This window comes from Elephas maximus, chromosome 6 (assembly GCF_024166365.1).
Source record: "Elephas maximus indicus isolate mEleMax1 chromosome 6, mEleMax1 primary haplotype, whole genome shotgun sequence".
Lineage (NCBI taxonomy): Eukaryota > Metazoa > Chordata > Mammalia > Proboscidea > Elephantidae > Elephas > Elephas maximus.
In genome coordinates, this window is record NC_064824.1 from 123,645,810 (window position 1) to 123,669,917 (window position 24,108).

General features: G+C 41.5%; 1 protein-coding gene across 4 annotated transcripts in view; it reads right to left on the reverse strand.

Annotated features, from left to right (window-relative positions):
• Positions 1 to 8,539: 8,539 nt before the first annotated feature.
• FAM124B (family with sequence similarity 124 member B) overlaps positions 8,540 to 24,108 on the reverse strand; it is an 84,572-nt gene continuing 69,003 nt past the window's right edge. For 3 of the 4 annotated variants that reach the window (XM_049888326.1, XM_049888325.1, XM_049888324.1), the window contains one exon: positions 8,540 to 12,152. In XM_049888326.1, the coding sequence (XP_049744283.1) occupies positions 11,496 to 12,152 (657 nt within the window). In that variant the 3' untranslated portion in view covers positions 8,540 to 11,495. The remainder of the gene's footprint in view (positions 12,153 to 24,108) is intronic. The other variant, XM_049888323.1, reaches the window with a different exon arrangement.

Below are 24,108 nucleotides of genomic sequence, written 5' to 3' on the forward strand. Positions count from 1 at the left end.
CTCTTTATCTTCTCTTCAAGGGCCTTACCTTAGTCCCAGACCCAAATCCTGTGAGCTCTGAACCGGTGTTTCCTAAGACACCATATCTAACATGCTCAGGAGCCTACATTACTCCCTATGGCAACTCCTCGGGTGAGCATAACAGAACTCAGTTCAGCTCCTGTCACTCTAAACAAAAGGTCCTGTTACCATGGCCATGGGCAACTGAGAAAAAGCACTTTCCCCACTCCTTCTCCTGTGATTTTTCTCCCAGCAGGCTCTCTCCTGCCTTCTCCCTGGAGTTTTCGCTTGTCTGCCTAATGAAATCACCAGCATGAGAAACAGCACTTTCTGTTTCCCTCAGTCCCATAGGACAGAACTCTACCACGAGGTCACCCCACATAGATGGATTGACACAACAGCCACAACAATGGACTCAAACATACCAATGATCACAAAGACGGCACAGGACCAGGTAATGTTTCAGTCTATTCTATACAAGGTTGGTATGAGTCAGAGCTAAATAGATCGCAACTAACAATAGGATATAAAATAAGCCAGCCTTTAGAATAATTGTAGGAGCCCTGGTGGCATACTGGTTAAGCACTTGGCTGCTAACCAAAAGGTTGGCAGGTCACACTCACGCAGCAGTTCCCGTGGGAGAAAGACCTAGCCATCTACTGCCATAGAGATTACAGCCAAGAAAACCCTGTGGATCAGTTCTACTCTGTTCATAGGATCCCTATAAGTCAAAATTGACTTGGCAGCACCTAACAACAAAATAACCGATTTTTTAAAAAAGGCATTGCTGCCAAATTGGTTCTATCTCGTGGAGAGCCCATGTGTGTCAGAGTAGAGCTGTACTCCATAGTATTTTCAACGTATGTTATCTTACAAAAGTAGATCATGAGGACTTTCTTCTGTGGCACATTTCTTCCGCAGATGGATTCGAACCACCAACCTTTGGGTTAGTAGCTGAGTGCAAACTGTTTGCACCACCCAGGGACCTGGAATAGCTGATTAATGTCCAGCATATTAAGTTCAAGGAGCCCTGATGGCTCAATGGTCGTGCTTGGCTGCTAACTAAAAGGTCAGCAGTTCAAATCTAGCGACTCTACAGGAGAAAAGACCTGGCAATCTTCTCCCATGAAGATTTCAGCCTAGGAAACCCTATGGGGCAGTTCTGCTCTACGATAGGATCGCTATGAGTCAGAATCAACTGGATGACATACAACAGCATCTTACCAATTTCAGAGGAGGGGGGCATTTTTCAGACTTAGTAAAGACTGCCCAGGGCACAGTTACACTTTGGCCTCTTCCCTAAATCATGTTCACAATAAAAGAAAATTGTGTCTTATGAAGGGAACTTCATTTGCCACAGTGGAATATCTCCTTTTTATATGCAAACTGCAAATATTCACCAAGTCAAGTTATGCGTTAAATTACTTTCGACTTACCAAGGCTTTCATGGGCGTGACTGAAAGCAAAAGCTGGCCGGTCGTTGTGGTAAAACTGATGAGTAACCATGTAAGGAGGAGATTGGCTCACTAATTGTATACTTCATGGATCTGATCCCAACCTAGTTTTCATTCCTCAGGAATCCTATGTTAGGTTTTGTAAGGCAACATCTACAGAAAGACCCTTATGTTTTTATGTTTTGCACTCGGGGAACATTTTTGTGGTATCGGCAGGGCCCTTTTAAAGCTTGCTCGTTTGACACGGCAATACGCAAGGTAATGGAAACCTGCTTCTCAGGAATACACTGATGACTTTCTTCAAACATTTGAGTGTTTCTTTCATAAAAAAGCTGCAGCTATCAATGTAAATCACTATGGTCCTGAACTGTTCTTGTTTTTATTAGCTGCTGTGGAGTTGGCCCCCAACTCATGACAACCCCATGAAAAACACAAGGAAGCACAGACCTTTCATTGGCTGCTTTTCAGAAGTACACCGCCAAGCCTTTCATTCTAGTCCATCTTTGTCTGGAAGCTACACTGAAACCTGTTCGGCATCATAGTAACACCAAGGCTCCACTGCCCGATGGGTTTTGGCTGGGAAATAGCTGCATTAGCTGGGAATCAAGCCAGGTCTCCCGCATGGGAGGTGAGAATTCTACCACTGAATCACCAATGCCCTCATGGTCCCAAACTAGGCAAATATTAATTACCTAAGTGCCCAGCACTGTACAGCTTACCTAGTAGGGGTTCAAGAAATATTTTTGAAAGGTTGGCTGGAAATTCTTCACGGCACATGTGGGTGGATACACACAAAACCTCAAAGTTGGGGGGCATCACCACTGTCATTTAATTATCTTTGTGGCTGGGAAGAGTCTTAATGCAAATTATTCCACTAATACTTCTTCCCAGTAGGAGTTTCAGAAGATGAGGCAGCTGCTCTGGTGCAGAGCATATGAATTATGATTTTCTTTTAAATTGGATGTAAAGCAGTCAAAAAAAAAAAAAAGAAAAAAGCTTTAGCTTCCTATTTTTCTAGCTAATGAAACCTATTTAGTGTCCACCTGAAGTCTCCTGGTCATGCCTTAATTTCTCATGGCCATTTTAAGAAGATAAAAATTTGAGAAGATGCCTGACATGGTCTGAGAAATTCCTTAAGGCTCTGTCCATACATGGTTCAATGAGTGGTAACATAACCTGCAATTACATATGAGAAAAATGTTGGGAGAAGTGGGAAAAGACAAAATTATTTCTACCAAGACAGGTGACAACAACAAAAAAAGAAAAACAACTAAATACACAATATACAAGCTGTACTGATACTTGTCTTTAACTACTATAAATTCCTAAGGCAACATCTAGCACAAAGTTTGGCACAAAAATTTGCTGCTCTGAACTAAAGGGCAGAAATGATTACCCAGAAATATTAGAAATCTGCCTCAGAGTATGCATATTAATTTGAGAGATGCATACATACTCAATTCTAATAGGTTAAGAGCGGTACTGAATTCATGCAGTGGGGACAGTGGTGGTTCAGCCATAGAATTCTCGCCTTCCATGCAGGAGACCTGGTTGGATTTCCACTCAATGTGCCTCACACGCAGCCACTATCTATCAAGCAGTGGAGGCTCATGGGTTGCTATGATTCTGAACAGGTTTGAGCAGAGCTCCCGGACTAAGATGGACTTGGAAAAAAGCGTTGGCTATCTACTTCTGAAAATTAGCCAATGAAAACCCTATGGATCCAATGATCTGATTTCCCACCCAATCGTAGGCGTGGTGCAGGACTGGGCAGGATTTTGCTCTATTGTGCATGGATTCACCATAAATTGGAGGCAGACAAAAGGGGCACTAAAAAAATCTGTGAGCCCAAGTCAGGGGAGGTGAGAATATAACATCTTTCAGGTGAGCTCTCTCTCCCACCAAGACTCCAATGGGGGGCAGTTTCCTGAATATAAATTAATTTTAAAACATCCACCATGTCCTTTCTTAGGGGGGAGCAGAGAAGAGTGAGCTTGGCAAGTCATTCAGTGTTTAGCTTGGGCTACAACAGCGCCCTCTAGTGGCTTATTTATGACAAGGTGAAAAACAAGGTAAACGTACACGTACAGTAAAAGTTCTCTTGAAACTCAGTCATAATCCGATTTGGACCACTGCATAAAGAGAAAACTCAAAAACGCAAATGCTCCATGAGAGGTGTATGAAAAGGACTGTTACTTATAATGGATGTTTGCTTGAATCAAGCACGACCTGTGGTCTCAGGAATTCAAGAAGCCCTTGTGATTGAGAGCAAGACAATCATTTCAACTGTGATTCTCAAGTGTGGCTGGGACTTTTGGTCAAAAAAACCCTACTCTGAAGGCTTATCGGTCCCAAACCCCTCATCTGACCTGCACCGTGTACTCCGGAAGGGAGCCTGGCTGGCGGAGGGTGTGGAACCTGGAGTCTTTCTCCACCGACCAGCTCCTAAATGCAGGCAGTCTGTTGCGCCTGTCCTCCACATCCCTGAGGGTCTGGCACAGAGGACGTACTTGTTGAATGGATGGAGGAGTCCCAAACCTGGAAGGGAGTTTCAGATAGAGCACAGCAGCACTAACAATGAAGGAAATGTACAGTGATGCTAGAAAACTAAGAGGATGGAGGGATGAGGAGGGAGCTGTAGTGGGTTTATAAAGACAAACCAGTTGTCCCTCAAGTTGACTCCAACTCATGGCGACCCCATGTGTTTCAGAGTAGAACTGCACTCCATAGGGTTTTCAATGGCTGTGATCTTTCAGAAGTAGATTGCCAGGCCTATCTTGGAGGTGCCTCTGGGAGAATTCAAACCATCAATCTTTCAGTCAGTAGTGAAGTGATTAAGAGTTTGCAGCACCCAAGGACTCCTCAACAGGTCTGCAGTCAAAAAGAAAACAAAGAAAAGTACAGACCTTAGAAACAGAGGGAAAACAGATGGAGAGAGGGATTCTCCAGGGTAGGTCCGGCACTTAGAACATGGACAGGAATGAAAATAGCTCACCTCTTAACTTTGGCATCCAGAAAGTGGAAGCTTCTTCTTCCTTCTACTCTTTTATGGGCATTAATTAAACCAATATTTATAAAACTACCTACTCAGGCCCACCTGGAATGCTTTATATGGGGTGATCAGCTGGTCAGGTCCCCTGAGATAGGGACGTTTAAAACCTGAAACCTAAATAACAGAAAGGAGCCAATCTGGGCAGGTGTCCCATTTTCAGGCAGAGTGATGAAAGGGGTCATGCCAGAGGAGCAGAAAGGAAGCCAGCAAGGCCTGCCACACCCTCAGGCACACAGGAGGATACGGAGGCAGTGGGGTCCCCATCCTGAAGCTGAACTGAGCCCCTTCCTGGGGCAAGATGGTAGAGTGTTAGGAGCATGGACTTCAGGCAGACAGCCTGGATTCTAAGCTCAACTGTACTACTTAACTAATTGTGAGATCCTGGATTAGGTTCTTGCCTTCTTTGCACCTCAATTTCCTTATCTGTAAAATGTGGGTAATCATAGCACCTAACTTATAGGATTGTTGTTAAGATTGAAATGGTAGGATAGTGCCTTGCCTGTAGGGAGTGCTACACAAGTCCGCAATCAATTTTCAGTATTGATAATAATGCCAATTCTGATCATCAGTATTAGTATTCGTATTACTGTCTTTAAACGAAGAACTTCAGAAATATCTCTGGCAGAAGTGGGATTTGCGAAAACAATAAATTTCTTTTCACACCAAGCAGAAAACTTGTGTCTTTAATAGCCCAGACAGATTCTCCAGAATAACAAGACTTTCTAAATAACACTTTCGAAAGTCAAGTGTAGCAGAATCAGGTTCTTAACAACATAAATCCTCATTATGTGCTCTCTGGGGCCATAAGCACCTTTCCTTTTCCAATCACATAGCAGAAAACCAAAAGGAAAGAACACACTCGGCATTTCCCAAGCTAAAAGAACTGAAGAAAAAATTCAAGCCTCAAGTAGCAATATTGAAGGATTCTATAGGGAAAATATTAAACAATGCCAGAAGCATCAAAAGAAGATAGAATACAGTCACTGTACCAAAAAGAACTGGCTGACATTCAACCATTTCAGGAGGTAGTTTATGATCAAGAACTGATGGTACTGTAGGAAGAGGTTCAAGCTGCACTGAAGGCACTGGTGAAAAACAAGGTTCCAGGAATTGACAGAATACTAGTTGAAATGTTTCAACAAATGGATGCAGCACTAGAAGTGCTCGTTTGTCTATGCCAAGGAAATTGGAAAAGAGCTACCTGGCCAACCAACTGGAAGAGATCCATATTTGTGCCCATCCCAAAGAAAGGTGATCCAACAGAATGTGGAAATTATCAAACAATATCATTAATATCACACACAAGTAAAATTTTGCTGAGGATCATTCAGAATTGGTTGCAGTAGTACATTCACAGGGAACTGCTAGAAATTCAAGCCAGATTCAGAAGAGGACTCAAAACCAGGGATATCATTGCTAATGTCAGATGGATTTGGGCTAAAAGCAGTGAATATCAGAAAGATGTTTGCCTGTGCTTTATTGACTACGCAAAGGCATTCAACTGTGTGGATCATAACAAATTGTGGATAACATTGTGAAGAACGGGAATTCCAGAGCACTTAATTGTGCTCATGAGGAACCTGTACATAGACCAAGAGGCAGTAGTTCAAACAGAACAAAGGAACACTGCGTGGTTTAAAATTAAGAAAGGTGTCAGGGTTGTACACTTTCACCATACCTATTCAATCTGTATGCTGAGCAAGTAACCTGAGAAGATGGACTATATGAAGGAGAACAGGGCATCAGGATTCAACAAACACTCATTAACAACCTGCAATATGTAGACGACATAACCTTGCTTGCTGAAAGTGAAGAGGACTTAAAGCGCTTACTGATGAATATCAAAGGCCACAGCCTTCAGTATGGATTACATCTCAACATAAAGAAAGCAAAAACCTCACAACTGGACCAATACAATAAGCAACATAATAATAAAGATGTTAGAAGTTGTCAATGATTTCACTTTACTTGGATCCACAATCAAAGCCCATGGAAGCAGCAGTCAAGAAATCAAAAGACACACTGCGTTGGGCAAATGTGCTGCAAGAGACCTCTTTAAAGCGTTGAAAAGCAAAAATGTTACTTTAAGGACTAAGGTGGCCTGACAAGCCATGGTGTTTTCAATGGCCTCGTATGCATATGAAAGCTAGACAATGAATAAGGAAGATCAAAGAAGAATTGATGCCTTTGAATTATGGTGTTGGCAAAGGATATTGAATATACCTTGGACTGCCAGAAAAACAAACAAATCTGTCTTGGAAGAAGTACGACCAGAATGCTCAGTAGAAGCGAGGATGGCAAGACTTCATCCTCACATATGTTGGACACGTTATCAGGAGAGACCAGTCTCCGGAGAAGGACATCATGCTAGGTAAAGTAGACCGGTCACTGAAAAAGAGGAAGACCTGCAATGAGATGGATTGACACAGTGGCTGCAACAATGGGCTCAAGCATAAAAATTGTGAGGATGGCACAGGACCAGGCAGTGTTTTGCTCCGTTTTAAAAAGTGTCGCTACGATTCGGAACTGACTTGAGGGCACCTAGTAGCAACACTCATGTACTACAGCCAATATAAAAATTGCTAATTATGAGAGAAATGCTCAAGAGACATCTCAAACATCAGAAAAAGGTTTAGCAGGTGTGAAATGAGAGATCCAGGGGGTAAAAGATCAATTTGTTTACAAGTGATGTGGCTAAGGGATTCCAGAACAGAACCTGAAGATGAGCTAGAAACGTGAGAATTTCCTCAGAGCTGGTACAGATTTCTTCTCCTCTCTCAGAGGTCAGCCACAGAGGACATCCAGAATTCGCAGCTACATATCAACCCTGGAGGGAATCCTGAGAGATTTCTCGAAGACAATGTCTTTTAACACAGAGTGAAAAATGAAGAGTATCAAATTCACACACAAAATAGAAGGAGGGAAGAGAGAGAAGGAGGGAAGGAAAGGAATAGAAAGGAAGAGGAAAAGGGAAGGAAGGAAAAGCTGGGGAAATCCCAATACAGGAGAGCTTAGAGAGACACAAGAAAGGAAAACAGCATTAAGTTATTCAGGAATCTCTGAATAAGTTTTATAACATGGAAATGAAATTTAAGAATTTTTGTTGTTGTTAGGTACCGTGGAGTAGATCCCAAGTGACAGAGTAGAACTGCCCTGTTGAGTTCTCTAGATTGTAATCTTTACTGTAGCAGATAACCTGGTCTTTCTCCTGCAGAGCTGCTTTAACTTTTTGCACTGCCAGGGTGTCTGCTTGTGCCTCCATTTTCTTCCTTTGGGTTTCCCTTCCCCTTTCTGAGGAACCTGTACATAGACCAAGAGGCAGTCGTTTGAACAGAAAAAAAGGGGTCTTTTGGGGGATAGGAGAAAGGAGTCTTTCACCTCTCCTTACCCTTCCCTCCCATTCCTCTTTGCCTTCAAGCCTCTTCCATGGATAACTAGATGGGCAAGCAGACTGTTGGAGATGTGGTAGAAGGACAAGACCAGCTTTCCAAATTTCCCATCAGAGCAAATGGTGGATGGGAAGTGGCTGCTGACCAACGAGCTTTGCCTCACTTTGTACATCAAGGTGGGTACATCTCTACCCAGTCTTCTCTCTCCACCACCTGAACCCTCTCCTCTGCCTCTGCTAAAGGACAAATAAGTTCACAAGTTTCCAAATATCACCATTTCTATTAATGTTTAACAATTTACAAATAAGGCTTGCAAAAACATGTAGAATACTATCAATAAGATTAAAAATAGTCAAACAACTAAAATGTCATTAATTTTTTTATACCTCTAGAAGGAAATAAAATTTTCTCATCATGAGGAGTCCCTCAGATTTAAAAAGCTATAAACGTCACATTTTAGAGAATAAAGTTTGAATAACCTGATAAATTGGATTAAATTAGTTCACCATTTATCCCTGTTGTATACAATCTTTTTCAAACTTCAGGATACATCTGATTATTTACAATCCATAGTTTTTCTCTTAAATATATGAACATAAAAAATAAGGGCACACAGTAAAAATCTTAGAGAGTTGGGTTTTTTTTTATTGTATCATAGGTTTTACTAAAACTTGTTTTAAAAAATTGTTTTATTACCATGACATTTTTAAAACATGGGTCCGAAGGACCATTTTTGCAATAATAATACTATCGCACATATTAATAGTGCTGAACAATATCCAAAGACTTTCATATACATAATATTGATTCTTCTAACAGTCTTTTGTTATAGCACATAAGACAACAGAGTACCAAAGAGGCTGACGCAGTCAAGGTCACAAAAACAGTAAACCTAAAACCTGAGACCAAAATCTGGGTCTTTCCCACGCAGTCCACTGGTGTTTCCCTCCCATGATGGATTCCCGTACAGGTAGTCTCTGACTTACGATGCATTGAAGTTACAATGAATTGCACTTATGACCTTCTGGGTTTTTTGTTTTGTTTTGGCTTACATAATCTGAGTATAACTGGAGAACCAGGAAGCTCTGATGTTGAAGCTTAAAGTTTCTGTGTAATGTTTCCCATCCCCAAAGACAAAGATAGGATTTATAAATACACTAATCATACAATAACAATGAAAACTAAAAAAAAAAAAGGTATTAGACTTATGTCAGAACCCACATATGATGGAGTCATTGGAATGGAACCCTGTCATAAGTCAGGGACTACCTTACTGAGTAGGAGGATAGAGAAGGTGAATTTGAGAGTATATCACTTTACAAGTCAATTTTTTAAGATACTCATTCAAATTTCTCAATGTTCGTCCTGATTTCCAGGTACTTTTTTTTTTTTTATATTCTTACCCATGTATTATGTTAAAGAAATTGAGATAATCTAAAAAAAAAAAAAAGGAAAGAAATTTCCCAACTTTATTGTTTTGCTTTTCAAGGTAGCTCAGTAGTTTGACTTATTGAATAAGACTTTCATTTTTTTGACACTTATTGTAGAAAACCATACTGAAATCAAGTTCTTCATCCCGTTTTCTAAGATCTACTATTAATCTGGGGGAGAGAAAGAAAATGGAAATGAGAATATATTGATGTAGTAAGGACAAAAAAAACCTCAATTATTATTCTTGTCTTTGTCTTTTGCAGGTCTCCTTAATTTCCGTGCCTTTCATTGAGTGGCACTCACACACTCTTGGCCTACTTTCCTTGTCCCAGGATTCATCCTTAACCTGGAATTCATCCTTCTCTCCAATGGGTTTATTAAGTATCCAGGTTTCCAAAAGATCCAGCTAAATCTAGCATTTATTTGTTGTTGCTAGATGTCATCGATTCATCTTGACTCATGGCAACCTTATATGTAACAGAACGAAACATTACCTGGTCCTGCACCATCCTCACAATATAGATAAGTTTGAGCCTATTTTTGCAGCCTCTGTGTCGTTTATATTCTTATGCAATATCCTTTCTGGAGAATGAAGTACATGAAGTCTAACAATCTTGTAAATGTACTAAAACACATAGACCTCAGATTTTTTAAATGTGTGTAAATGAACTAATCAAAAAAAATTTAGTTTATGGGCAACCGAGAATTTGTCCATTATGATTATAATTGTAATTCATAATTGTCTATCTTCATAGTCATCCCAGTGTCCATCTTCAGGTAGTGTATGGCAAGTGTGGAGCCAATTTTGGAAAGTTCCTGGAGAAATAAGTTTGGACTTGAACATCTTTTTAAGAGTAAGTAGAAAGAAGTTATCAAGATGGCAAAATTATAAACAGTTTTGGGGTTTCATGGTCACAGACTGTACCATGTATAGAATGCCCTATTCAAATCTATTGTGTTTATTGTTGTTAGCTGCCATCGAATTGGTCCTAACTTATGTTGACCCCATGCACAATGAACTAAATGCTGCCTAGTCCTGCACCATCCCCATGAATGGTTGCAGATCTAACCGTTGTAGTCCACAGAGGCTCGTTGGCTGATTTTTGGAAGTAGATCACCAGGTCTTTTTTCCTAATCTGTCTTAATCTGGAAGTTCCTCTGAAAACTGTTCAGCGTCATAGCAACACGCAAGCCTCCATGGACAGAGAGGTGATAGCTGTGCTTGAGGTGCATTGGCCAGGAATTGAACCCAGGTCTCTTGTGCAAAAGGGAAGAATTCTACCACTGAACCATCAATGCCCACATAATTCAAACCTCAGTGCTCAATAAATATTTGTTTAATGAATTAATTAATGAATATTGCAAAAAATTTAGGGAATCAAATACGGCCAGAAGAACCACGAGTCCTGATCCAGTGTCCCAGCTAATCCAGCCCAGCTCTCCTCAGGGGAGATGTCAAATCACCAGCCCCTCTGGAGTCATGCAGAAACAGATGAGGAACCGAAGAGCGAGAAAACCCTTGAGTCCAGCTTTCAATTTTAACCTGGTTTTTTGGCTTCCAGTGTTTCGGCTCATTTAACATGTGGAAAAATTGTTAGTAATTTTCAGAACACTTTGCATTTTAACTAGTTCCAGAAACAAACAACTTTAAAGGCAAAATCACAAGAGTGTATGTGGTGAACAAGGCCTAGTTATCAAGAGAGGTCACATAAAAATTAAAAAGCACTAAAGAATAACTATGCCATGCTGTCCAAGGGGATGAGCTATGCAGCCCAAGTAAAAATCAAAACCAAATTACACACACTAATGACTGTTGCATAACACAGCCGACTCATTTACATACAACACAATTATCTTGATAGGTGCTGAACTCAACATATCAAGCTGGGTTAGTGCTTCTCCGGGGAACACAAGGCAGTAGGCTTTGCCCCTATACGCTGGTTGTGTTCCCTTATGACTGTGATGGCAAATAAACAACCACTCACAGCACTTTTAGACTTTTAACCTTTGAAATAAAAGCAATACAGATTTGTTCATGGGTAGCATTCAGCCTCCCCTCCACCCCACCCCCCAGCCCTTTAACAAGAAACAGGCCCCTTCTGGGTCAGTGCTCTATTTCTAGAAAATTGTATCTGATCTCATATCTTGTAAAATCACATATGTTTTGTGCTATATGAAGAATTCTTCTTCTCCTCCTTCTTTTTCTTCCTTCTGAACCGGCCAATGAAGGGGACATTTTGAGATTCTCTTCCTTGTACCAAGGTCCCTCTGGCCAGGAAGTGACAAAGAAAGGACTCTTTCCTCAAAGGCTCTGTTGTTTTTGGAGGCAGCTGCCACTAAAGAGGCAGCTGGCAAGCAGGATGGAGGCTGGCTGGTCTGCATATCCCTTGGAAATCGGCTTAAAGAAGATTGCCTGGGTTCAGAATTGACCACAGTGAATCCTGTGTCAACATTCATTTCTGCCTCAAGCTTCTGAAGGCGATTTCTTTGGCTGAGGTCCTCTATTCTGACCCCAGAATCAAAGTGAGGAGAAGGCAGATGCAGCCGGGTACCCATGGCTGGGCTACCAACTGAGGGTGACCAGCTAGGGCTTTTCCATGAAGTGCCACTAAAGCTGTCAGATGTTAGACTCCCACCTGGCTCTAGAAGCTCCGGAGAATCCACCTTGGAGCTCCTGATTCTGCTTCTCCGGCTCCTTGGTTCTAGGCTCCTCTTTGTGGAGACAGGGGCTAGCCTGGAGCCCTGGAGAAGTGTGTCAGCCCCTGAGGCACCATTCAGAGAGGAAAGCTCAGCATTCCTAACACCAAGTCCTGGATGCATTTGGACCTATGGAACAAGGGAAGGAGAAACAAATGAAACAGATGTTTTCTATTGACTAATGTCAAGGACAGGTGATATCCTCTTCAAAAAAAAAAAAAAAATTTTTTTTTTTTTCTCCACCATGCCATACCCAAAGCAGACTTTCAGTAAAGTTGGTTGAACAGAAGTGATCCATACAATCTAATTATGAGGTATGTAATCAGCATCAGCTCCAAACATCTCTCACTTGGACTCCCTAAATTAACTTCTGACAAGGTCAAGTTGTGTGGAATCAAATGACCACTTGAAAACAACACATTTCTGGTAGATAAGATTGTTCAAATGTTATTCACAAAGACATTCATAGACATTACCAATCATGGAAAAAGAAAACTAAAAAACCACCAAAACATATGTTATAGTCAAGATCATCTAGAACCAGCATCCTTGTCATTAATTTTACTTGAGCTTTTTGTAGAATTTTACAAGGCTGTTCTTCCTCATTTACACTTGAAGTTTTCTTTAGCATCCATGTCAACTCATTCATCTGGTTTTTCTCCTTCCTTTCCATCCACCCCTTCTTAGTTTCCATTGAAGGAGCCTCTTCCTCTGTCAGTTCATTTAATGTTGCAGTTCTTCAGTGCTGACCTGGGCCCTCTTCTCACTTGACACATTTTCCCAGGGCATCTTACCCATATTCATGCTTTCAATTACCAGCTAAATGTTGAAGGTTCCCAAAAGTATAACTACAGCTCAAATCTGTTCCTTGAGCTACATTCCTTATACCAGCTGCCTTTCAGTCGTCAGCACTTGGAGGTCCCACAGGTCCCTAAAACTCAACATGTCTAGAATTAAACTTACCTCCTTCCTCACACCAAAATGTTCTGCTTACTCATTTGTCTATCTTAGAAGATGGCTTCGTTAGCCATCACGTTGCCCAAGGCATAGCATCATCTTCCCTTCTCCATCCCCATTCCTATGGACTTTATCTTCTAAATATCTCTCAAATCTTCCCATCTCTTCATTCCCAATGCCATTAACCCTAGGGCAGGCCGTCATCATCTCACATTTGAGTTACTGCAACAGCCTTCTAACAGGACTCCACATGGACCTTCTTAACTTCCTCTAATCCATTGTCCACTCCACTGCTAGAAGCAGCTTTGAAAACACAGATTTGATCACATCACCCTCTTGCTTCAATGGCTCCCTACTCTTCTTAAGGTAAAATCATAAAATCTAAGTGCTTTAACATGGCCTACCACTCATTGGGTTGCCATGAGTCAGTATCCAACTCGACAGTAACCGGTTTTTATTTACCACACCCTTCATGGTCTGCCACTTCTTACTCCAGCCTGATAAGCAACCACTTTCTCCCTTGCAAACCTCACATGCCAAAATTGAGCTTCTTTCAATTCCTTGCCTGTGATTTGCTCTTTCTTAATGCCAATATTTGTATATATTATTTCCTCTGTCTAGGATATACTTCTAATCTTGTTTACTAAAAACTCCTCCTCATCTGTCATCATTTCCTCTCGGAATCATTCTCAATACCACCAGTTCAGAGGTTCAGTCCAGTTGCCATCAATTCATGGCAACCTCACGTGTGTCAAAGTAGATAGGTGTTCCATAGAGTTTGCAATGGCTGGTTTTTCAGAAATAGATCACCAGGTCATCCTTCCAAGGTGCCTCTGGGTGGACTCGAACCTCCAACCTTTCAGTTAGCAGCCAAGCACATTAACTGTTTGCACCACCTAAATATTGGCTCTGCCATTATTAGCTGTGGAACTTTTGGCAAATTACTTAACCTTTCTGTGCCTCAGTTTTTTCTTTTGTAAAAGAACATAATAATAAGTACTAACATCATAATATTGTTGGAAGGATTAAATGATAACAGTGCCTGGGACATAGTAAGTGCTATGTATGGGTTGATTATTATCACCATTAATGTAATTACTAGCTCTCGTAGAAGCCTGTACTTCCCATATCATAGTATTACTATGTTATACTGCACTTGCCTATTTACTTCTCTGTTTCTTCCCCTGGAAGAGTGGGGATTGTATATATCTCCTTCCTCATTGTATCTTCAGTACCTAGCATAATGCCTGACACATGGTAGGTAGTCACTAAATGTCTGCTGGGTAAATAAAGCTCAACACCTAAAAAATGTAAACTTTTGTACATAGAAATGTATGGAAATATAGAATTTATATATTACCAGCACCAGTTTCCATTGAGTGGATTCCAACTCATGGTGACCTCATGTGTGTCAGAGTAGAACTGTGCTCCATAGAGTTTTCAATAACTGATTTTTCAGAAGTAGATCATGAAGCCTTTCTTCTGAGGTGCCTCAGAGAGGACTCTAACCTCCAACCCTTCATATAGCAGCTGAGAGCTTAACCATTTGCACCACCTAGATACTCCATCAATATAGTCACAAAACCATACCTGCTGCCATCGAGTTGATTCCGACTCATATATTAGGCCCCTGATAATTTCATATTAAAAAACCAAAAAAAACAAACCCAGTGCCATCGAGTCGATTCTGACTCATAGCGACCCTATAGGAGAGTAGAACTGCCCCATAGTTTCCAAGGAGCATCTGGCGGATTTGAACTACCGACCCTTTGGTTAGCAGCCGTAGCATTTAACCACTATACCACCAGGGTTTCCAAATTTTATATTAAGGAAACATAAATTCTTTGTAAGGTCTTATAAAGAAAGTTTAAAGTGACTTTTATCATTGTTGGGCAATTCTGCAATCTTTTTAAGAGAGGGGGATGTTGATTTTTTCAAAAGAAAAGTCTAAGATCCTTAGATCATTTGGCAAAAGTGAGTGCAACATTATTAACACAGAAATGCAGCTGCCTGAGATTGTAACAAAGAATTTCCAGGTGAAACAATGCTGAGTGGCTGAGATAAGTCCCTGGAGAGAGAATAAAGTTTCTCTTGCCTTCCCACCAAAAAAATCGAAATGTATTTCTAGGAATTTGGATCACTTAGAGCTCATATTTCTAAGAATATTTGTAAAATATTACAAATTGAAAGCTAGGTTCTTTCAAGTTCAGAAAACCTCAGTAGCTGTCTTGATGAACAGGAAGATCATTTGTCACTCATTTTTTGACTCTAAACACTTGAAAACGAGAAAATGTCACTGAAAACTGATTAAATTGGTAAGGAGCAGACTGATATCATGGAGGGAAAATAATAATTTTTTTTTTTTTACTAAAAGTGATTCCAGAAAGATAGTAAAACAGGATTTTTCCTGCACCAAAAAAAAAGGAGATTCCATGGACACAAATTATGTAGATAATAAGAAACACAAAAGCAGTGCCACACTTGCTCACATAAGAGTCGAAACCAGCCTTTTCCAATTAATTGGTATTTTCAAAGGCATTTGTCTTAATGGAGTCCTGGTGGCCCAGTGATTAAGAGCTCAACTGCTAACCAAAAGGTCAGCAGTTTGAATCCACCAGCTGCTCCTTGGAAACCCCTGTGAGCGGAATTGACTCAATGGTAACGAGTTTTGTTTTAATTAATTTACCAAAATCACTAATGTCAACCTGCTACTCTATAGCGGCCATAACCTCTTGAGCAATACCTGAAAGTATTAAGTTCAGCACAAACCAAAGTATTGAGTGAGAGCGTAGGAGTGTGTGTGTGTGTGTGTGTGTGTGTGTGTGTGGAATATATTGAAGGATGAGAAGGGAATGAGAAGAGGAAGGAACAGAGGGGAATGGAGAGTGAGTGAGTACCACTGGTACCACTGAGACACTCCTTGAACAGGTCTTCTCTTGCAGGTCAAGGATCTCAAGGTCTTGTCTTGGCCTGAGAGTGCTGAGAATAGTGACATCTACTGGTGCTTGTAAGTTACTTTTCTTGTATAGAATTCTTTGTTTTTTCTCCTCTTAATCCCCAAATCTTCGGGAAGATCTTGTTGAAAATTACTATCTGGTCCCAGTTGTTCTCTGGTAACTTTGGAAAAACAAGTCCCATATGCTCAAGGTCGTGGTGCTAGCAGTTACCTCTGGAGGACAGCTGGGGCCTGGAGCAGGTAGTGATCTCTTCAGGGTCAACGGCAATATCACCAGTGACCACTGTAGCCTGATGAGAAGGTCAGGGTGGGAGAACCCAAGGGACCTGTTCTAGCATACATGAGAAGCTACATCTTAGGAACTGTGGCATGGCTCATCTCTAAGAACCAAATTTCTAAGGGATAATTGGGCAAGAGGGCTATTTTTCCTCAATCATCGTGATGGGCTAGAATCATCTTTGAATATTTATCTGAATAATGGTTTTTTTGTGTGTATTCATACTAAGTCCCAGACATTTGAGTTATGCCACATTAACTAAATAGAAGTTAACATTTATCTAAATGAAATAGGTTCAGATATGTCTATGAAAAACTTCAATCACATTTGGTCTTCCCTTCTTCAACTTCTATGACACCATGATCTTCTCTTCTTGGCTTTCTGCTTCCTTCTTCTAAGTTTCTTATGACAGCCCTTCCCCAAATTTTGGATATTTGCCAAATCCTGACCTATTTCTTTTCACATTACATTCTCTCCCTTAATGATGTCACTCCTTCCCAGGGCTTCAACCATCACTGCAACCTACGTACCTAGCCCAAGCCCCCTCCTAGTTCCAGCCCTCAGTGGCCAGCTGGCTGTGGCATGTCTTCACCTAAAAGGCCTACAGTCTCCACAAAACCAATGTATTCAGACTCATTGCCACCTCTCTCCCTGGCTTCCTGAAGCCAGCTTTTCTTCTTAGATTCCCTGATCCCCTCAGAACCATGGCACGTTCCTCTTGTTCACCGTCTGTGTTTAATTCATTGCCAAATTCTGCTAAGTCTACCCCGAAGTGCAGCTCATATTTAACATCATATTTCTATTGTGAGTTTCCTAATTGAAAACTTTGCTGACCCTTGCCTGAACAATTGCAGTCACCTCTGAATTGGTCAACCTAGTCCCCATCCAATAGATCCTATTTGATGGTACCAGGGTTATCATCTTAAATTATATATTGTAGGTATGATCATGGTATGCCCTTCCTCTAAAACCCTTAATAAATGACTCTCTTTAAATCCCATTTTATATCTTTCTACACCCATTCTCAGTGGATCAACACTGGTCTCTTTAAACCCATGTGAACACCTCAGCCCTACTCTCCATTACAACCTGATTCCATCATCCTCCAAGTCACACCTCCTCCACACAACTTTCCCAGATTCCCTTATCCAAATTAATTTTTCTCTTCCCTACACTCAAGGTGTATGGCTGCTGCTCTACTCCAGCATCTGTAACAGCCAGCTGGTATTGCAGACACTTGTGGCAGCATCAGTTCCTAATTAGACTGTAAGTGAAGGGTGATGTCAGTACCAAGTGCCTAACCAAAGGTTAACTAAGGGATGGCTGTCTTATCTCCATGTGGTTATAGAATATGAACTTTACTAGAGCATTTCAAGTAGCTTTCAGGGATATTTTATCTTCTATCTAGTCTTAGTTATCTAGTGCTGCTATAACAGAAATACCACAAGTGGATGGCTTTAATGAAGAGAAGTTTATTTCCTCAGAGTAATGTAGGCTGAAAGTCCAAATTCAGGGCATCAGCTCTAGGGGAAGGCTTTCTCTTTCTGTCAGCCTTCTCATCAATGTTCCACAGACTAGGAGTTTCTCTGCACAGGGACCCTGGGTCCAAAAGACCTGCTCTGCTTCCGGTACTGCTTTCTTGGTAGTATGAGATCCCCCTATCTCTCTGCTCACTTCTCTCTTTTATATCACAAAAGAGATTGCCTCAAGACACAATCCAATCTCGTAGATTGAGTCCTGCCTTACTTACACAACTGTTGCCCATCCTCCCTCATTAGCATCATAGAGGCAGGATTTACAACATGTAGGAAAATCACACTATACTGGGAATCAAGGCCCAGCCTAATTGATAAACACATTTTTGGGGGGACATAATTCAATCCATGGAAACCCTGGTAGGGTAGTGGTTAAGTGCTATGGCTGCTAATCAAAGGGTCGGCAGCTCGAATCCACCAGGCGCTCCTTGGAAACTATGGGGCAGTTCTACTCTGTCCTATAGGGTTGCTATGAGTCAGAATTGACTCGATGGCAGTGGGTTTGGTTTTTTTTTTTTTTTAATTCAATTCATGACACTACCGAACCTCAAACTAAATAAGATCACCAATTCTAACTTGCTTTTGTTGTTAGTTGCTGTCGAGTTGGCTCTGATTCATGGCGACCTTATATATAACAGAACAAAACATGCCCAGACCTATACCATCTTCATAATCATTGGTATGCTTGAGTCCATTGTTGGCAGCTGTTGTGTCGATCTGTCTCGGTGAAGGTTTGCCCAGTTTCACTGACCCTCAGTCAACCAAGAGTGATTGCTCTTTCCTTGATATGTCCAAAGTAAGCAAGCCGATTGATAACGTCCAAAGTAAATGAGCCGAGGCTTGCTATCCTCACTTCTCAGGAACATTCTGGTTATATTTCTTCTGAGACTGATTTGTTTATTCTTCTGGGTCTGGCAGTCTACTGTACATTCAATATTCTTCTAACTCAATGACCTGGGATCTGGAGTCTACCAAAAGCCCAACAAGAAAGTCTTGGATTCTACACCTGAATTGTCCAAGTCAGAGGTGACTGAAAGATGAATGACAGCTGATAAACTAAACTAAAAGACCCTAAGAGTTACTAGTTGAAAATATATATATATATATAAAGTACAAAGAATGCAACTTTGAACAATATGACCAGGCTGTGGAAAGCTGAGACCAGCAGTAGCTCATGAGAGATACTGCATATGGTTGATTTGACAAAATAGGTTATTTAATTGAGGGCGTGATTTATGTTGTAGGAGTTTAAAAAAAGAGATGAGCATCATCACCTGTCCTACTGTCCCTGAGCACACACTGACACCTTCACTACCACCAGTGGCAAAAGCCCAGGGAGAAAGAAAAGGGACTACTACATTGGGGGTGGGGGTATTGGTAGTTCAGTGGTAGAATGCTCACCTTCCATGAGGGAGACCTGGGTTCATTTCCCAGCAAAGACACTTCATGCATAGCTACTACCTGTCTGCCAGCGGAGGCTTGCATGTTGCTATGATGCCGAACAGGTTTCAGTGGAGCTTCCAAACTAATATAGATTAGAAAGAAAGGCCTAGTGATCTACTTCTGAAATTCAGCCAGTGGAAACCCTATGCATCGCAACAGTCCAGTCTAACCCCGAACATGAGGATGGTGCAGGACCAGACAGCGTTTCATTCTGTGGTGTATGGGGTTGTCATGAGTCAGGGCCAACTCAGTGGCAGCTAACAAAAACAAAATAGGGATGGGGCAAAATAAATATGCTATATTTTTACTTCCACTGTGAATTAAAAAAGCAGGATTAAAATTGCGAGAGGGCCTAGAACAGGCCCTAACCCATGATAGGCCCTCGATAAATATATGGGAAATTAACATCGACAAAATTTCTCATTTATTCATACATCCATTTACTTGCTCAGCGTCTACTCAAAACCTTAATATTACCCTCCTCAAAAACATAACTCTAGACTCTGAGAGGCATTAGACAGTCTGCAATGACAAGAGGTCATGTGGAAAGAGAATTTTTTTCATGTGCATTTGGCAAGACAACTACACATGCACACAGTAATTCCATTGCTTTTGCATGGTCTCCTACAGTTTCTACTTTGCAAAGCACTTCCCTGAATTTTCTCTCATATGTTCCTCGTAATACAAAGTATTCATGTCAGTACCACTCATGGAGCCATCAATGATCACTCATTACACTAGGGATAAAACAGCAGCTATTTAGCAAGGCACTCATGCATTCACACAACAATGTATTTGCCTACCATGTGCCAGACACTGTTCTAGGCACTGGGAATACAGTTGTTAGATTCCATAGAGTCAATTTCAACACATAGTAACCCCAGGTGACATAGTAGAACTGCCCCATAGGGTTTTCTAGGCTGTAGTCTTTACAGGAAGAAGTTCTCCTGGAACAACAGTTAAGCACCTGGCTGCTAACTGAAAGGTTAGCTGTTCGAACCCACCCAGCGGCTCCATGAGAGAAGGACCTGGAAATCTGCTCCTATAAAGGTTACAGCCTAGGAAACACTATGGGAGCAGTTCTACTCTGTCACATGGGGTTGCTATAAGTCAGAACTGACTCAACAGCACACAACAACAACCTTTATGGGAGAAGATCACCAAGTCTTTCTCCCTCGGAGCCACTGGGTGGATTAGAACTGCCAACCTTTCAGTTAGCAGCTGAGCGCTTATCCATTGTCCCCTTACATTTCAGTGACTGGTCAGGTTCCTGATGGGCCAGCCTCAACCCGTGTCCCTCCTCCCTTCACTCCAGCCACATGGAACCTTAAACAGTTTCCTGAACATGCACTGCTAAGGAAATACCACACCACACATTTTCACCCTCTGCTGCTTCTGTTTGGATACTCTTCCTCCCATCTCCATCTGGCTAGTTCTTTCTGGCCTGTCCAGCTCAGCCAGGCCCAGGCATCACTCCTTGGGGACAACTCCTCAATTGCCCCACTGGGTCTAGCACCCCCACACACTCACCTCTATCCTGGACCTGTGGGTGGTTTATATGTGGAGAGGTTCATTTGTGGTTATCGCTCTACTTTCTGTAGGTATCATTTTATTCCTCTTGGTGAACATTAGTCATTTGGTGGCTGTCTTAGTTACCTAGTGCTGCTATAACAGAAACAGCTCCAGTGGATGACCTTAAAGAACGGAAATATATTTTCTTACAGTTGTGGAGGCTAAAAGTCCAAATCAAGGTCTCAGCTGTGTCTATTCCTTCTGTGAGCAGCTCTCCTAGTTTCTAGTGTCTGTTGGTGATCCTTCGCATTTCTTTGCTTGAAGATGGCTCTTCATATGGCATTTGTTTTCCCCTGAGTATGTCTTTGTGTCTATTCTGGTCTTTTTTTACAACCCAGAAGAGATTAGGTTTCGAATTTATCCTACATTGGTATGAACTTACTAACATAACAAAAGAAAAACCCTATTTCCAAACAGGGTCACACCCACAGTTTCAGGGGTTAGAATTTTGAGGGGACACAATTAAATTCATAACAGTGCCATCCAGCATTTTTCCCCCACTTTGATCTTCACTGGGAGACCTTGACCCTCTCCCATGAGTCCCACAGATTTTAGAAAAGTCTGATTCCAGGAAGAATCTAGGGCAGGGGGCAGGGCCTTTGCATCAGGACTAAGCTAACCCACACAATCCCATTCCCTGAATGTAGTCATTGATTCAGAGAGGAAAATCTGACAACGATGGGCCAATTGGAGTGAAGCCCAGAAATTGTGTTGGACCGTAGTGGGACGAAGTACTTGGAGCCCATATAAGGATATAGTCCTCTGCCCCGCTGACAGCCAGTTGGTGACCACAAGGGGGAACCCTGTCTGAGGCCAAGCCCAAGTTGGAGGTGGCAGAGCTGAGAGTTGGATCCTGAGCACACGGTTTAAGACCTGGACTGTTGTTGTCGTGTGCCGTTGAGTTTATTCTGACTGATGGCAGAGTAGAAGTGCCCTATAGGATCTTCTTGGCTGTAATCTTTACAGAAGCAGATCACCAGGTCTCTCTCCCGAGGAGCCACTGGGTGGGTTGGAATTGCTAACCTTCTGGTTAGCAGCTGAGTGCTTAACCATGGTGCTACCAGGGCTCCTTGGAAGGTGGAGAGAAGAGGGAAGTGGTGAATATCTGGTTTTATAAGTCAGACCTGGACTACTGGTTTATAAAAGCCAGAGACCGACCACTTACTCCTTCCCTACCTTCCCCAGGGAAGTTTGGGCTGGGTTTTCTATCCAGAAAAACTCATTGTATTCTAAGGCACACCCTCATTGCTGTCACATTGATTCTGACTCATGGTCACCCCACGTGTTGCAGAGTAGAACTGCACCATAGGATTTCTTGGCTATAATCTTTACAGAAGCAGATTGCTAGCGGCTTTCTTCTGCAGCACCACTAAGCACCACTAGGTGTGTCCAAATTGCCAACTTTTAGGTTAATAGTCCAGTACATTTGTGCCACCCAAGGATCTTTCTTAGAAGGTTGTGAAGCCTTTATATGCTTTCCTCAGGGGTTTTTATGATATGGGGCCAGAAGCACAGGTGTCCAGAAGACAATTCCCTATTTTGTTTGCAAAAGCCTAGACTGATTGACAGGGAGGGGACCAAGGCTAGTGTTTCAGAGTGGGGACGGCAGAAGTACTAGAAGTTTGGAGAGCTTCCCAAGAGACTAGGAAAGGGTAGTGGCTTCAGGGAGGTCTCTGAGAAGGAGGGATTAAACACTCTGCTCCCATGAAAACCCTGAGAGGTGGCTAGACTCCTAGAAAATCAGAGAGGAACCAGGTCATTTTTATATTAGTCATGGAGTGCGCCCTTTACCAAAAAAGCTAGTCTACTCTCCCAAATTTGACTCAGCTTTCCAAAGCAACTACCAGTCAGTAGCTATGCTTCAGAAGTTAAAAAAAAAACAAAACAAACTATCAGTTATCCTTTAAAATAAGAATGATTTGAAATATGTCTCCTGCTGCATACACATATTAAATTTTTGTTTGACAGGTTGATTTTAAATTCTGGAGATTAAGGCTGAGGGAGAAACTTTAGATGCCTTGGAAATTAGTTAGTCATATACAGGCAACTAACAGAAATAGTGCCTCTACCCTCTGTGTCCAAAGAAGCTAAATCATTTAGAAATCATTTAATATAGAATCTATATGATTCCCATTTTATTTCATCAAGAAGTCAGAGCCAATGACAACAAAGTTAAACAAAGGGACAGATGACTCATTTCTGAGCCTGTTATTACTTTATCCAACATGGCTGAGAGCAGATTCTGATGATTTCTCAAGAACAGAAGCTACAAGTACAGGGGTTAGGACTTCATGTACATCTCCTTGTCTGCACACATGTGCACACACAAACCTACAGAGCACTGGAGTACAATGATTAAATACGGGCTTTGGAGCCTGATAGACACTTCTCACTATTTCCTGGGCAATTAACTGAACCCCTCTATGCTTCAGTTTTCTTATCTGCAAAATAGGAAAAGTAGTGACTTCCTAGGTTGTTATCAGGACTAAATAACCAAATTCAAATACTTAGTTGTTGTTGTTATTAGTTGTCATCAAGTCGATTCCAGCTCATGGTAACCCCACGTTTACAGAGTAGAACTACTCCACAGGGTTTTCAAGGTTATGACCTTTTGGAAACAGATTACCAGGCCTTTCTTCCTAGGCACCTCTGAGTGGGTTCGAACCGCCATCCTCCTGGCTAGTAGTTCAGCACTTAACATTTGAGCCACCCAGAGACTTCAAAATACTTACAGGGCAAAATATGAACAATAACGGCTAAAACTGGGTTCTGGACACTATGCTAAACACTTTATAAACATCAAGTCATTCAGTGTCAATAACAACCCTATAGGAAGGTACTCTTGTTATACCTAATGTGCTAATGAAGAAACTGAAGCCCAAGGTCACACAACTACTAAGTGACAAGGCTCAGCTGCCACTAATACACCATAAGAAATGACACAAGTAGCTAACTTGATTAAAATTATACACCTGCTTGTTCCATTTTAATAGGATGGTTACAAAAGAAGGCTTTAAGATTCTCTTTTGAAGGAGGTTTAACCATCTAACTTGATTTGAGAGAAAAATTTGACAGGGATACAAGATGCTTAAAGATTAAGTCAACAGGATTACTATTTAACATTCCCAAGCTTAATTACAACTTAAATTTCCTTGGGTCAGATGGAAAGAGTGGGTAAAGTATTTGGGTACACTTGAAAGGTTGGAGGTTCATGTCTACCCAGAGATGCCTCAGAAGAATGGCCTGGCAATCTACTTCCAAAATATCAACCACTGAAAACCCTATGGGGCACATTTCTACTCTGACATACGTGGGGTCACCATGAGTTAATTTCAGCTCCATGGC